Genomic DNA, 13923 nt, shown 5'->3' on the forward strand with positions numbered 1-13923 from the left:
CTAAATCCCTCCCTATCATTATCTCAAGTTTAACCATTTGTCACAACCATGATTTTATTTTCAAACCTAGTCAGACTCCAATTTGACCTTCCCTCATCACAATTACTGCCTATTTCAATGTCTTCCAGATCAGCTGCCTCTGCCTCCCGTCTCAACCTATCAGCTGCTGAAACCCTCAACCTCCAGTCTCAACTATTCCAATGCTCTCCTTGCTGACTCTCCACATTGAAAAACGTAACCTCATCCAACACTTTGCTGCTAATTCCTACTATGCACCATTCCAGTTACCAATCACCTCTGTTCTTGCTGAGCCACATTGGTTCTTAGTCTTTAAATATCTCCAATTTAAAATTCTGTTCCATGTCTTTTAATCTCGACATAATCTCACTCTGGCCGATATCTGTAACCATCCACAGCTCTCCCTTCTGCCCAAGTTGTCTCTCTCTGACTTGTACCTTTTATTTATTCCCACTTCTAGCCATTGTCAGCCATGTGTTCAGCTGTCTGGCCCTCATGCCTTGAATTCCCTCCCTATGCCATGCCCCTCTGATCCCGGTAGGATAGTGGTTAGCACAGTTGCTTCACAGCTCCAGGGTCTCAGGTTCGATTCCCGGCTTCGTTCACTGTTTGTGCGGAGTCTGCACGTTCTCCCCGCGTGTGCGTGGGTTTCCTCCGGGTGCTCCGATTTCCACCCACAGCCCAAAGATGTGCAGGTTAGGTGGATTGGCCATGATAAATTGCCCTTAGTGTCCAAAAAACGGTTGGGTCGGGTTACTGGGTTACAAGGATAGGGTAGAGGTGTGGGCTTGGGTAGGTGCTCTTTTCAAGGGCTGGTGCAGTCTCGATAGGCCGAATGGCCTCCTTCTGCACTGTAAATTCTATGAATTCTATCATGGAACAGACTGAAGTGTGCATTTTCTCACCTGAGATTACCGATTGGAATCTTTGGAATGTGTTTTTAATTTAATGGAACACATTTGGGGAGAAACTCATCTGGCGGCACTCATGCCTCTGAACCAAAAGATTGAGTTCAACTCCTCCTTTATAGGATTTGAAGTACATAATCTAGTTTAACACTAGCGCAGTAATGGTGTGCAGTCATGTTGGAGATGGCATCCTCCTGATGGAACTTAAATATCCTGTCTGATGCTTTAAATGCATATCAATGATCCCATTACAGTGCTGAAGAAGAACAGTCCCATGTGCTGGCCAAAAGCCCTGTCAAAAACAGATGAGCTGATCATTCATCAGGCGTTTGTTTAAGGGATTTTGCTGTGTATAATTGGTTGCCATATTTGCCCTCATAATAGTGACTGGGTGGAAGGCATCGGGGTGAAGTGGTTAGCACTGTTGCCTCATGGCGCCAAGGACCCGGGTTCGATCCCAGTCCCAGGTCATTGTCCATGTGGAGTTTGCACATTCTCCCTGTATCTGCATAGATTTCATCCCCACAACCCAAAGATGTGCAGGGTAGGTGGATTGGCCACACTAAATTGCCCCTTATTTGGAAAATAAAAATGAATTGGGGGTACTCTAAAGTTATATTCAAAAATAATAATGACTGGGCTTCAATGGAACTTATTGTATGTGAAGCACTTTGAGGCTTTTGAATGGTGCTAATGCGTTGCCCTTTTCATAGCTATTTTGCGTTTCTTTTATTGTGCTGAAACCTGAAAAGCATGTTCTGACCCCCTGAATACAGATTGCTGATATTTCCAGTCCTGTGTTTTATCATGACAGCTTGCTACTGGTTGCTGGTGGAACAGTTTTGAAGATCTGTGACTTTGGTACAGCATGTGACATTCAAACTCACATGACCAACAACAAGGGAAGTGCTGCTTGGATGGCTCCAGAAGTTTTTGAAGGTGAAGGATTGACATTGAGATTTGTTCAGACATTACTTTAAAGTTTTCTCTTGGTGGAGAGAGACATCATCACTCTAATGAACCAGAAGAATCAAATATACCAAATACATCTGCTTGGTCTGTGCTGAGTTAACTGATTCCAGCAACAGCACTGAAATTGCCCTCAGGCATGGTGGGTGAGAATTGGGTTTTTCACCATTGACCGGATCCAGTGACTGTTGCTAGGAAGCATGCACGCATAGATACTTTACTGCATAGGGGCAGGCACAAAAAACAGCGACTTGTCCCTCTTTAAAGCGAAGAAGGAAAAATGTTTTAATAGAAACAGACAAATTTGATAGTTGGCTCTAATATTGGATACTCCTAAAACGAGCTCTGGTCAGGTTTAAAAATAAATTCTCTATATTGATGCAGACTACCCTGAATATGGACAGAATACTATGACATTTGGTCATCTTGTTTCATTCCATTCCATTTGATCTGATGAGAAAACATCTTTTGCAGAAGGTTTGGAAACAGATTTTGGCAACAATAATTAATGCTTCGGATTGTTATTAAAAGTGGGTTCTGAAAAGACTCATCTGGATAACATTAGGGCTGGGTTTGAATACTGAGACGACTTTACTGGGAGGTTGCACTCTGTTTCTCTCTGGAATCAGTTTAGCCCTTGACCCCAGAATTACAATATCACTGTAGTACCAGTACATTGATGCTAGACTAATTATTTAAATAAACCGTAATTTTGGTGAGTATGCACAAAGGCACAATCAACAATCCCACGCCTTCTTTCCACTTGGCTTTATATTACCAATAGTAATTTTTTGATTTGCCAATAGTAACACCTCCCCCTGCCAATTTGATTCACCAGTGAAATATATTTTTGGAAAATCTAAGCTGAACGTGAAACCTAAAACTGGGTCAAATGTGCAGAATTGATGGGCATATTTTAAATATGTTCATCGTGCTGAAGTGTTTTCGCAAACCTTGATGGGTACTGTTAATAGATCCTTTAAACTTAAAATAATGTTATTTTTACTTGATCCAATCTTATATATGATGTAGGTGACCTGTTGAATTTGTGTCGCAGGTAGTAATTACAGTGAAAAGTGTGATGTCTTCAGCTGGGGTATTATCCTTTGGGAAGTGATAACTCGACGGAAACCTTTTGATGAAATCGGTGGCCCTGCATTTCGCATCATGTGGGCTGTCCATAATGGTAAGTCCATATTTCAAAAATGTTCTGTTGCCTTGTTTTTGGCATTAATATGGTAACTTTGAATTCATCTGTTCTGATAATTGATATCCTTGCATCTGTACAGTTGGGAAATTAGAGTTGAGTGAAACTTCATTAAGATGAATTTAATGTTTTGAATTATTAAATGCATAAATTTTGAGTTTGCACAGTGTTTTTTGTGACCTCAGTATGCCCAAAGCCCTTCACAGCCAGGGAAGTACTTGTGAATTGTTGTCACCATTTCAATGTCAGGAACTAAGCAGACAACTTGTGCACAGCAACAATGAGGTAAATGACCAGGTTATGTTGGTTGAGAGGGAGAGATCGGCCAGGAGGGTGGCTCTTCTACTTCTGTTCAAATACTGTTGACGGATATTTTACATTCACCTGAAAGCGCAGATGAAGCCTCAGTTTTATGTTTTAACTGAAAGCAGATCCACTGGTAGAGTGGCACTCCCTTAGAACTGCACTGGAGTATCTATAGATTTATGTGCTCAGGTCTCTGGAGTGGGGCTCTATACCCTAACTATGGCTCTGAGCTAAATAATGGTACCACTGAGCCAAGACTTCCAAAGAGAAAATGCTGGAAAATCTCAGCAGGTCTGGCAGCATCTGAAGGAGAGAAAAGAGAGAACGTTTCAAGTTCAAATGACCCTTTGTCAAAGCTAAAAGACAGAAAGTGGGAAATATTTATACTGTGGCGTGATAGAATGAAAGATGAGTCACAGTCGCAGAAACCAAGGGAAAGAGTGCTAATAGCAGTCTCCAGAGAGAACAAAAGGTGTGAAAGGCTAAACAGCAGGGAAACTAGCATCAGGGGGTAAACTGTGACAGATGTAGATGTGCGGGATCAGGAAGGGGAAGCAAAGGGGAGAAAAGTTAAGGAAAGGGGGATAAGATGGGGGGGGTTAAATATATATAAAGAAAGAAAGAAATGGTAAAAGACAGTTAAAGTGAAATGGGATGAAAACAAAGGGGTCGAGGTGGGGGTAGAAAACAACTTTACTTGCTGCCAGTGGGATCCCGAGGAGTCTGAACTTTTTTCCCAATCAATATATTTTTTGAAAGTAGGAATGATCAAATGTCAAGCCTATCATAGCTAAAGAAGGTAGCAAGACTGTAATACTAGATCTCCAACAATGTGTAATTATTTTGTGACAAAGCCGGAGGGGGGAAAGATTGCTTAAAGATCAGTTTTTGATCAGGATTGAATTTTAAATAATACTACTGTGATTTTTAAAAGACCAAGTTCCAACTGTATTTAATGATGCCAGTTTCAGCTTCATTGTTTGCCACACCAGTCTTAGCGGAGTGGGGAGAATGTAGACATTTCTACCACATGGTGTAGTTAAAATCAATAGCACAGATGCATTGCAGGGGAATCGAGATAAGTGCATGAGAGAGAAAGTAATCGAAAGATGCATTAATTGGGTGAGGTGAATAAGGTCCGAAGATCTTTGTATGGAGCATAAACAACCGAATCTAGGGAATTCTTCAGCTTCTCTATTTGTTCCTTTCTTCCTGCACCCAACTCCCCACGGGAAAATGTTGAACTTCTCAACTGTGAAGATAGAATGTTGAATAAATTTATGCAATCTTTGTTCAATGGCAGTAATACATTGATGTTGGGCTATAACTTTGATTTCGTAAAATTGACCAAATACTGAAATATGTCTTAAATTAATTAGGATCAGCACGGTAGCACAAGTGGATAGCACTGTGGCTTCACAACGCCAGGGTCCCAGGTTCGATTCCCCACTGGGTCACTGACTGTGCGGAGTCTGCACGTTCTCCCCGTGTCTACGTGGGTTTCCTCCAGGTGCTCCGGTTTCCTCCCACAGTCCAAAAACGTGCAGGTTAGGTGGATTGGCCAAGATAAATTGCCCTTAGTGAGCAAAAAGGTTAGGAGGGGTTATTGGGTTACAGGGATAGGGTGGAAGTGAGGGCTTAAGTGGGTCGGTGCAGACTCGATGGGCCGAATGGCCTCCTTCTGCACTGTTGTTCTATGTTCAGATTTGTTCCATTCATGTTGTTTTAGGTACTAGACCGCCTCTAATAAAAAATTTGCCGAAACCTATTGAGAGTCTAATGACTCGCTGTTGGTCAAAAGATCCTGCACAGCGCCCCTCAATGGAAGAGATAGTAAGGATAATGACTCATTTGATGAAGGTAAGTTTTTAGGTTTAATGTTGAGTGCTGACAATAACTATGTTTAAGTATATCCGATTTATGCTTTTTCACTTAACTGCAGTTGTACTATAAATAAATGTGAAATGATTCATATCGAATCATTGCAATAGGAGTTCTAGTATTTCCCTAATTTATGTGCTTGCTTTAAGAGTGGAGTGTGAACCCATAACCTTCTGACAGATTTTAAGAATGCCACCAACTTTAAGTGATTCAGTCTTCTATTTGAAAAAGGAGTGTCAAATGATGGTTGAGCAATGCCATTCAGCAGTCTCCCGGCAAAAGCTTGAATTTATTTTGCTTTGTTTCGAACCTTGATACTGATGCAGTCAGGGTAAAAACATCTGCGATCACTCTGAGAATATTGCCCTTGTAATCCTGAATCTTAGTACATAAAGGCTGTTCTGACTAAATATAATATGTTGATTGTGGGAGACTTGACATAAGAGCCTGTCTTAATTATTTGATGTTCAGTATTTTCCAGGAGCTGAGGAACCTCTTCAATACCCATGCCACTACTCGGATGTGAGCCAGAGTAACTCTGCCACAAGCACAGGTATGAAGCAATAGTAGATTGATAATTTGAAAGGGAAAAGAAAAATAACTTTTTTTTTTCAACTGTTTTCAAGGCTGATTGATGGCACTATGTAGGAAATTTTATTCACCCCTTAGAATATAAAAAAGTTAGTCAATATCCCAATGGGAGGTTATTTACCAATAAGGAAGAATGATAACAAAAACGTTTTTAATAAACCAATTTCATAGAATTTACAGTGCAGAAGGAGGCCATTCGGCCCATCGAGTCTGCACCGGCTCCTGGAAAGAGCACCCTACCCAAGGTTAACACCTCCACCCTATCACCATAACCCAGTAACCTCGCCCACCACTAAGGGCAATTTTGAATACTCAGGCCAATTTATCATGGCCAATCCATCTAACCTGCACATCTTTGGACTGTGGGAGGAAACCGGAGCACCCGGAGGAAAACCACGCACACACGGGAGGAAGTGCAGACTCCGCACAGACAGTGACACAAGCCGGAATCGAACCTGGGACCCTGGAGCTGTGAAGCGATTGTGCTATCCACAATGCTACCGTGCTGCCCAAATTTCTGGGGAAGAACAGCAATCATCGCCAGATCTCCAATATTGTGATGGAATATTTACATGTTTAGTGGCAAAGCAGATGCAACAACAAGAATTCTACATTGAAGGAGTGCTCTCTGTGATGGAATACACTACAATCAACCATCCTCTAATGTAAAGGGAAACAGAAAATGCTGGACAATCTCCGCATGGCTGTCAGCATCTGTGGAGAAAGAACGGAGCTAATGTCTGGATGAAACAGATGCTGTTTGACCTGCTGAGATTGTCCAGAATTTTCTGTTTTTGTTTCAGATTCCAGCCTCCGCAGTAATTCACTTTTATCTGAAGACGTGGTGGCATTTTCGTGGTTTTCACGAACTGATGCAGTTGAGTCTCCTTTTAAACGCTTAAGCCAACGGGGTTAAATTCCTTCCCTTTTAAAAGTGGAACTCCGAGGTCTGTAGCTGACCCCTCTTATGTCCTAATTTTAGAGCAGTAGCACAAGCTGAAGAAAACATGTGAGAATATCGCACAAAGATTGTAACTGTTTGAGTATACCTCCACCAAATTTATTTTACGAAAGGTAATTTACCAAAGAGATGTTACATGAATATCATTCTGGTAGTTGTATAGTAAATAAAATAGCTCTTATATACATAGTGCAGAAGGAGGCCATTCGGGCCATCGAGTCTGCACAGACCCACCTAAGCCCTCACTTCCACTCTATCCCCGTAACCCAATAACCCCTCCTAATCTTTTTGGTCACTAAGGGCAATGTATCATGGCCAATCCACCTAACCTGCACGTCTTTGGACTGTGGGAGGAAACCGGAGCACCAGGAGGAAACCCATGCAGACACAGGGAGAACGTGCAGACTCCGCACAGATGGTGACCCAGTGGGGAATCGAACTTGGGACCCTGATGCTGTGAAGTCACAGTGCTATCCACTTGTGCTGCCCTTGTATAGTAAAAGTTGCCTGAGTGAAAAGTTCTGCAAAGAATGGTCAGCAAAGAATGTTGAACTACTGGTTGAAAGATTCAGTGATTCCCAGCAACCGTATTCTTTATTTTAAAAATATTCTACAAGTGAGAACAAATGATGCTTGTAAATTCATTGTTTGAAGAGTTTCTGAATTGAAATGGAGCTGCAAGGGTATTTACAACTCCTACATTCCTATCTGATCAAGGAGCAAAATATAGGCCAGAATTTTCTGGTCCTGCCCATGGCAGAGATTGGTGTGGGTGAGACTGGAGAATTCGGAGAGCAGCCAAAAGTCAGTTGGGCAGGAATTTCACTGGTGCAACCCATAGACTTTATGCGCAATCTGCTAAACAGACCATACTATTTGATCTTTGAGTGGATTTAGTTCCCGGAGTACATTTTATGGTAATATTTTAGTCCCGCTTTATTCATAAAATCGACTGATGCTGCACAGAAGGTGGTTATTCAGGCCTTGCTGGATATCAGCAGTCAAATCCATTTTGTAATTAAACGGAGGATGGTGCAGCATCTGATTGCTGGGGCTTCATTCCATCTACCTACATGTAAATTATTGAACCCCTCTTTGTTGATTTTGAAGTTCACTAGTTTTTTTCCGTGTTGACACTCAGACTATTAATGAGGATTAAATAGTAAAGTTTTGGATGATATCAAGTTTGAGGGTAGGAAGTGGGGGGTCAGCCAGGAGTGCATTGGGATAGTCAAGTCGAGATTATTTTTCTGTTCAAGATTTTTTTGGTGTGGCATGTATAGTTTATTAAATATATTTTAAGCAGTTTGAAATGGAAAAGATGATGTTGCCCTTTCCAACATAGCATAAAGATGAAAGAATATAAATGTGATCACAACTTCCGGAATTTAGCTCACTGCAAAAGCTTTAATATGTTTCAAGGTGTTTGGTGTCAAATATCTTTTAATGGTGAATTTTCATGATGAGAAGGAGCTTGAGCCTGTTTGAGTGCTCAAAACAATCTTGGAAAAACTCCTTGATCCTTTTCCTGAAATTCTGAAGTAAATTTTAAAAATATTTCCTTGTCTGAATAGACTGACTAACATCCTAGTTCCTATCGGCACTGGCAGCCTTCCACACCTCACCCAAATGGTCAGACTTCATGCCTAAGCACTGCGTTTTATTTATCCGTTCATGGGATGTGGCTGCTGATGGTTAGGCCATTGTTTATTTCCCATCACTAATTACCCTTGAGAAAATGGTGATGAGCTGCTCTCCAGTGTGCTAATCATCAAATCATCACTCTACTAAACCCAACATTATGCTTTTTTGACCTCCTGACTTGAATGTATCAGTAAAGGTCACTTGATACCAATCAACAATATGAACCCTGATTCTTCTTCATGCCCACGTCACTCAATCTACACCATTCCCCAACAGAGGTTAATTGTCACCTACCAACTGGAGAAAATATCTAACTGATTATGCCTTGTTCTCTCTGGTCTCATGTGTATTTTACCCGCTACATGAAATACAAAACTGGATTGACATATTTTTAAATAAGATTCATTCCCAATTAACTGATACAATTTGACAAGATTTAACAAGTTTCATATTATAGTCCACATGAATGCAAACAGTTTTTAAAATAAATTGCATTTAAATGTGCCATCATTTTATTACTGTTGAATTCAATTGCATTATACATCAGTCCAATATGAGCTTTATGTTAACATAATTTAGCTGCCTGTCTTTAGTTAGTTCAGTTTCAGTTTCAATTTATATAACTTCAGTGGCCCTTTGAAAGTAGTGTATGTCGCAGAGAATGCATCGGCCATTTTGGAAATTAATTTAATGTCTGGCATGATTTGCGATCACCCCTCTAAATTTGGAAGATGAAGTTAGTTCTTCATTGCTTTTTTATCACCCCACACCCTTCACACACCAGACAGTTTTTCATTAAACACATTAAATGGTTTTACTGATTTCTATCATTCTGAATTGCTTTGATTGCAAGAAGACTTTTTCTTAAATCACTTAAATTGCACTGTCTGTTTACTAGGATCTTTCCTGGAAATTACCTCTACAAATACCAGTAACAAAAGTGATGCTAATGCAGAACCTAGTGACTTGCATGCAAATGCTACCAATGACACAATTAAGCGTTTGGAATCTAAGCTGGCCCAACAGCTTAAACTCCAGCCCAAGCAAGCGGTGAGTAAATTGCTTTGTTCACGACTTTATTTTACCTCAATTAAAAAGTCTCCATTTAAAAAAAAAAAATCTTTCTGTAATTCATTTCTAATATGCTCTTTAAGCTTGATGTATGCTACAGTACAATGGTTTAGGAACATAGGAACAGGAATAGGCCATTCAGCCCCTCGAGTCTGCTCCACCATTCAATGAGATCATGGCTGATCTGTGGCCTAACTCCATATACCTGCTTTTAATACCTTTGCTTAACAATTAAACTATCTCCGATTTAAAATTAACAACTGATCAGGCTTCAACTGCTGTTTTTGGAAGAGAGTTTCAAGCTTCGATCACCCTTTGCTTCCTAATATCTCTCCTGAATGGTCTGGCCCTAATTTTTCGACTATGCCCCCTAGTTCTAGAATTTCAAACCATTGGAAGCAATTTGTCTTTATCGACCCTGTCTTTTCCTGTTACTATCTTGTTACTTCGATCAGAGCACCCTTTAAAGTCCAAAGGGGTGCAGGTTGGGTGGGTTGGCCATGATAAATTGCCCTTAGTGACCAAAAAAGGTTAGAACAAAGAAAATTACAGCACAGGAACAGGCCCTTTGGCCCTCCCAGCCTGCGCTGATCCAGATCTAAACCTGTTGCCTATTTTCCAAGGTCTACTTCTCTCTGTTCCCCACCCGTTCATATATCTGTCCAGATGCATCTTAAATGATGCTATCGTGCCCGCCTCTACCACCTTGGCTGGCAAAGCGTTCCAGGCACCCACCACCCTCTACGTAAAAAACTTTCCGTGCACATCTCACTTAAACTTTCCCCCTCTCACCTTGAAATCGTGACCTCTTGTAATTGACACCCCCGCTCTTGGAAAAAGCTTGTTGGTATCCACCCTGTCCATACCTCTCATAATTTTGTAGACCTCAATCAGGTCCCCCCTCAACCTCCGTCTTTCCAATGAAAATAATCCTAATCTACTCAACCTTTCTTCATAGCTAGCACCCTCCATACCTGGCAACGTACTGGTGAACCTCCTCTGCACCCTCTCTAAAGCATCCACATCCTTCTGGTAATGTGGTGACCAGAACTGCACGCAGTATTCCAAATGTGGCTTAACCAAAGTCCTATACAACTGTAACATGACCTGCCAACTCTTGTACTCGATACCCCGTCCGATGAAGGCAAGCATGCTGTCTGCCTTCTTCACCACTCTATCGACCTGCGTTGCCACCTTCAGGGTAGAATGGACCTGAACTCCCAGATCTCTCTGTACATCAATTTTACCCAGGACTCTTCTATTGACCATATAGTCTGCCCTTGAGTTAGATCTTCCAAAATGCATCACCTCGCATTTGCCTGGATTGAACTCCATCTGTCATTTCTCTGCCCAACTCTCCAATCTATCTATATTCTTCTGTATTCTCTGACAGTCCTCCTCGCTATCTGCAACTCCACCAATCTTGGTATCATCTGCAAACTTGCTCATCAGACCACTTATACCTTCGTCCAGATCATTTATGTATATCACAAACAACAGTGGTCCAAGCACGGATCCCTGTGGACACCACTAGTCACCTTTCTCCATTTTGAGACACTCCCTTCCACCACTACTCTCTGTCTCCTGTTGCCCAGCCAATTCTTTATCCATCTACATCTAGCTAGTACACCCTGCTCCATCTAGCTAGTACACCCTGAACTCCATACGGCTTCACTTTTTCTATCAACCTGCCATGGGAAACTTTATCAAATGCTTTACTGAAGTCCATGTATATGACATCTACAGCCCTTCCCTCATCAATTAACTTTGTCACTTCCTCAAAGAATTTAGGAGGAATTTAGGTTAGGAGGGGTTATTGGGTTACGGGGATAGGGTGGAAGTGAGGGCTTAAGTGGGTCGGTGCAGACTTGATGGGCCGAATGGCCTTCTGCACTGTATGTTCTAAACCTTCTAAATTCTAGAGAAAACAGGTTTAATCTGTGTAATCTCGCCCTGAAGTCCAGGTATCGTTCTTGTAAACCTACGTTGCACTCCCTGCAAGGCCAAAATATTCTTACTGAAGTCTGGTTCCCAGATCTGCTCACAGTACTCTAGTACGGTACTTTATTTCTTCTCTATTGCTACAATGTTTACACTCTCACATCGTGTAGGTTTGATGGGGGGCATGTCATACTGCTCTATAGCTGCCTTGTGGATTGGAAATATTTCTGCACTTTCCTCACTCACTATCAGCATCAAGCAGTCACGGATATACAGTCAGTCAAGCTCCCTGCACTGTGCTCCAGCAATCTCTACCTCACATGGCTACCCTCTCTGAAAATGTGATCAATTATAAATTATTGCCCTCTTTGCATTGGATTGAGCCTGCAGACCTATTTCATATGGAACCCTTATTATTAGCAGAGAAGTGTCAGTTTTATCAAGAAGCTCTGGATTCAAACCCAAATCAAATTTGCAAAATCTTCTTAGTGTCAACATGTACTTTATAATGGTATTATTTGTGAAGGTTTAAACTGTAGAATTTCTGCATGATTTCAAAAATGGGTGGTTAGCAGTTAATTATCAAGTTAATATTTTTTACCTGAGGTGCTATTTGATAGTTCAAGTGTTGCGTAGATCCGTACAAAATGTGATGAAATGGACACATCTAGAATTAACCTTGCCATTGTTTTCTAAAACTATTTGATTCATATGTGGCACTCAATGTCACATAGTACAGTTATTCAAGTATGTTGCAAAAGCTGTTCCATAAAAATAAAACCAAACCATACAAATAAGCAGTTTTTAAAAATCATGAGATACAAGGATGCACTTGGCTCGGGTAGTTATGAGAAGGCTTCAGAGCACAGGTCAGATTACATCTGGATGACTTCTGTTTTCGATTTTTGGTCCCTATATCACAAAAAAGGTTATATATTAAAAAGGATACAGAACATGCAACAAACCTAATCCTAAATGTACTGGGTCTGAGCTATGAGGAAGGGTGAAAGAAGCATAAGATTAGTCTTAAGTTTAGTGAGATGATATTGAAGTTGATGGGCAGATGCACAAAAAGAGCTGAACAATTTTAAGCAAGTAGAAGCAATCTTGAGCAGTCAGCTGAGTTAATATTAAGTTAGTGATTTTAGTGGCCATGCTTTACCCGAATTTGCATGACTCCCTTTGGAGCTGGAGAGTAATTTTCCAGTTTGTTTGTTATTTCTTCATTCACTGAGTTTTGATTGTTCTCTGTCCCAGGCGACTATGTGACTCTGGAACAGTGAGCAAGGTGGGGTTGATGGTTTGAACAAAGAACATTACAGCACAGGAACAGGCTCTTCAGCCCACCAAGCCTGCACCAATCCAGATTCCTTAGTTAGACCTACTACTTATTGCCCTAACAATCTGTGTCCCTCCATTCCCCACCCGTTCATGTGTCTATCAAGATACATCTTAAACGCTGCTATCATGCCTGCCTCCACCACCTCCACTGGCAAAGCGTTCCAGACACCCACCACCCTCTGCATGACAAACCTTCCCCCTCACATCTCCCCTAAACTTAACCTTCTCACCTTGAACCCTTGTCCTTGGATTGAGTCTTCCACCTGTTGCTCAGTTTACTTGCTATAAATATGGTGGTTAATAAGGTCGCCTTCCTTAATCCTAATTATGAGTATACTTTCAGAGTCGCCAGGTATCTCTCGATACCGCCACAAGGTTCAACCCAAAACCGATCAAAGAGCCGATACACCAGTTAGTTAGTTCAAAGTCAATAGTACTTTATCTGCACACAGTAAGATCTACTCATGCACAATAATACTACAAGCTAAACTATCTCTATCACTAACACCTATACTTAACTTCGGGTGCCCACTTAGGTCAGAGGAACAATGGCCGTTGTTCGGATCTGAGGCTCTTGGGTTCGAAGAGGTAACAGTAGTACAGCTAAGGTCGTCCATCTGGTAGCGAGCGTTGAACTTGAACTTACTTGCTTCTGGTGGTGCTGGTGGAAGTGTCTCTCCGCTTGAGAGTCGAATCCAAGAGGCTGAACCTTTCGCGGGGGTTCCTTCTTATACTTGGAGAGGCTTCACGCGCCTTTAGGCGGGCCTTAAACTTGGTCCCAATTAATTGGGCAGCTTCTTGATCATTGTCATCGATCTAAACCAATAAAGGAGTGGGTGCCTTGATGGCTGGGCGTGTCCTAGGTGGCCGTTGGCCTTGCTTTGTTTGTGTCTTTTGGTTGGGGTAGTGGCGTCGGACTGTCTGGAACAGTATCGGCTACCTGAGCACTCGTCCTTTGTTTCCCGGAGATGGGCCATCAATTTGTAAATCTACTCAGAGTTTCAATTCTGTCTGCAAACTGCCTTCCAAATATACATTCAGGCTCTGTGCCTGCTTATTTCTTAGTATTGTCCATATTTCCCTAT

At 41.5% G+C, this 13923-nt stretch overlaps 1 protein-coding gene across 2 annotated transcripts in view; it reads left to right on the top strand.

The window, feature by feature from the left end:
- Nucleotides 1–13923, top strand: part of map3k7 (mitogen-activated protein kinase kinase kinase 7) — a 174304-nt gene that overhangs the window by 83612 nt on the left and 76769 nt on the right. For both annotated transcript variants that reach the window (XM_038799586.1, XM_038799585.1), the window contains exons 6-10: nt 1741–1865; nt 2953–3081; nt 5138–5268; nt 5761–5842; nt 9384–9535. In XM_038799586.1, the coding sequence (XP_038655514.1) occupies nt 1741–1865; nt 2953–3081; nt 5138–5268; nt 5761–5842; nt 9384–9535 (619 nt within the window). The remainder of the gene's footprint in view (nt 1–1740; nt 1866–2952; nt 3082–5137; nt 5269–5760; nt 5843–9383; nt 9536–13923) is intronic.

This window comes from Scyliorhinus canicula, chromosome 6 (genome assembly GCF_902713615.1).
Source record: "Scyliorhinus canicula chromosome 6, sScyCan1.1, whole genome shotgun sequence".
NCBI classification, from domain to species: Eukaryota; Metazoa; Chordata; class Chondrichthyes; order Carcharhiniformes; family Scyliorhinidae; genus Scyliorhinus; species Scyliorhinus canicula.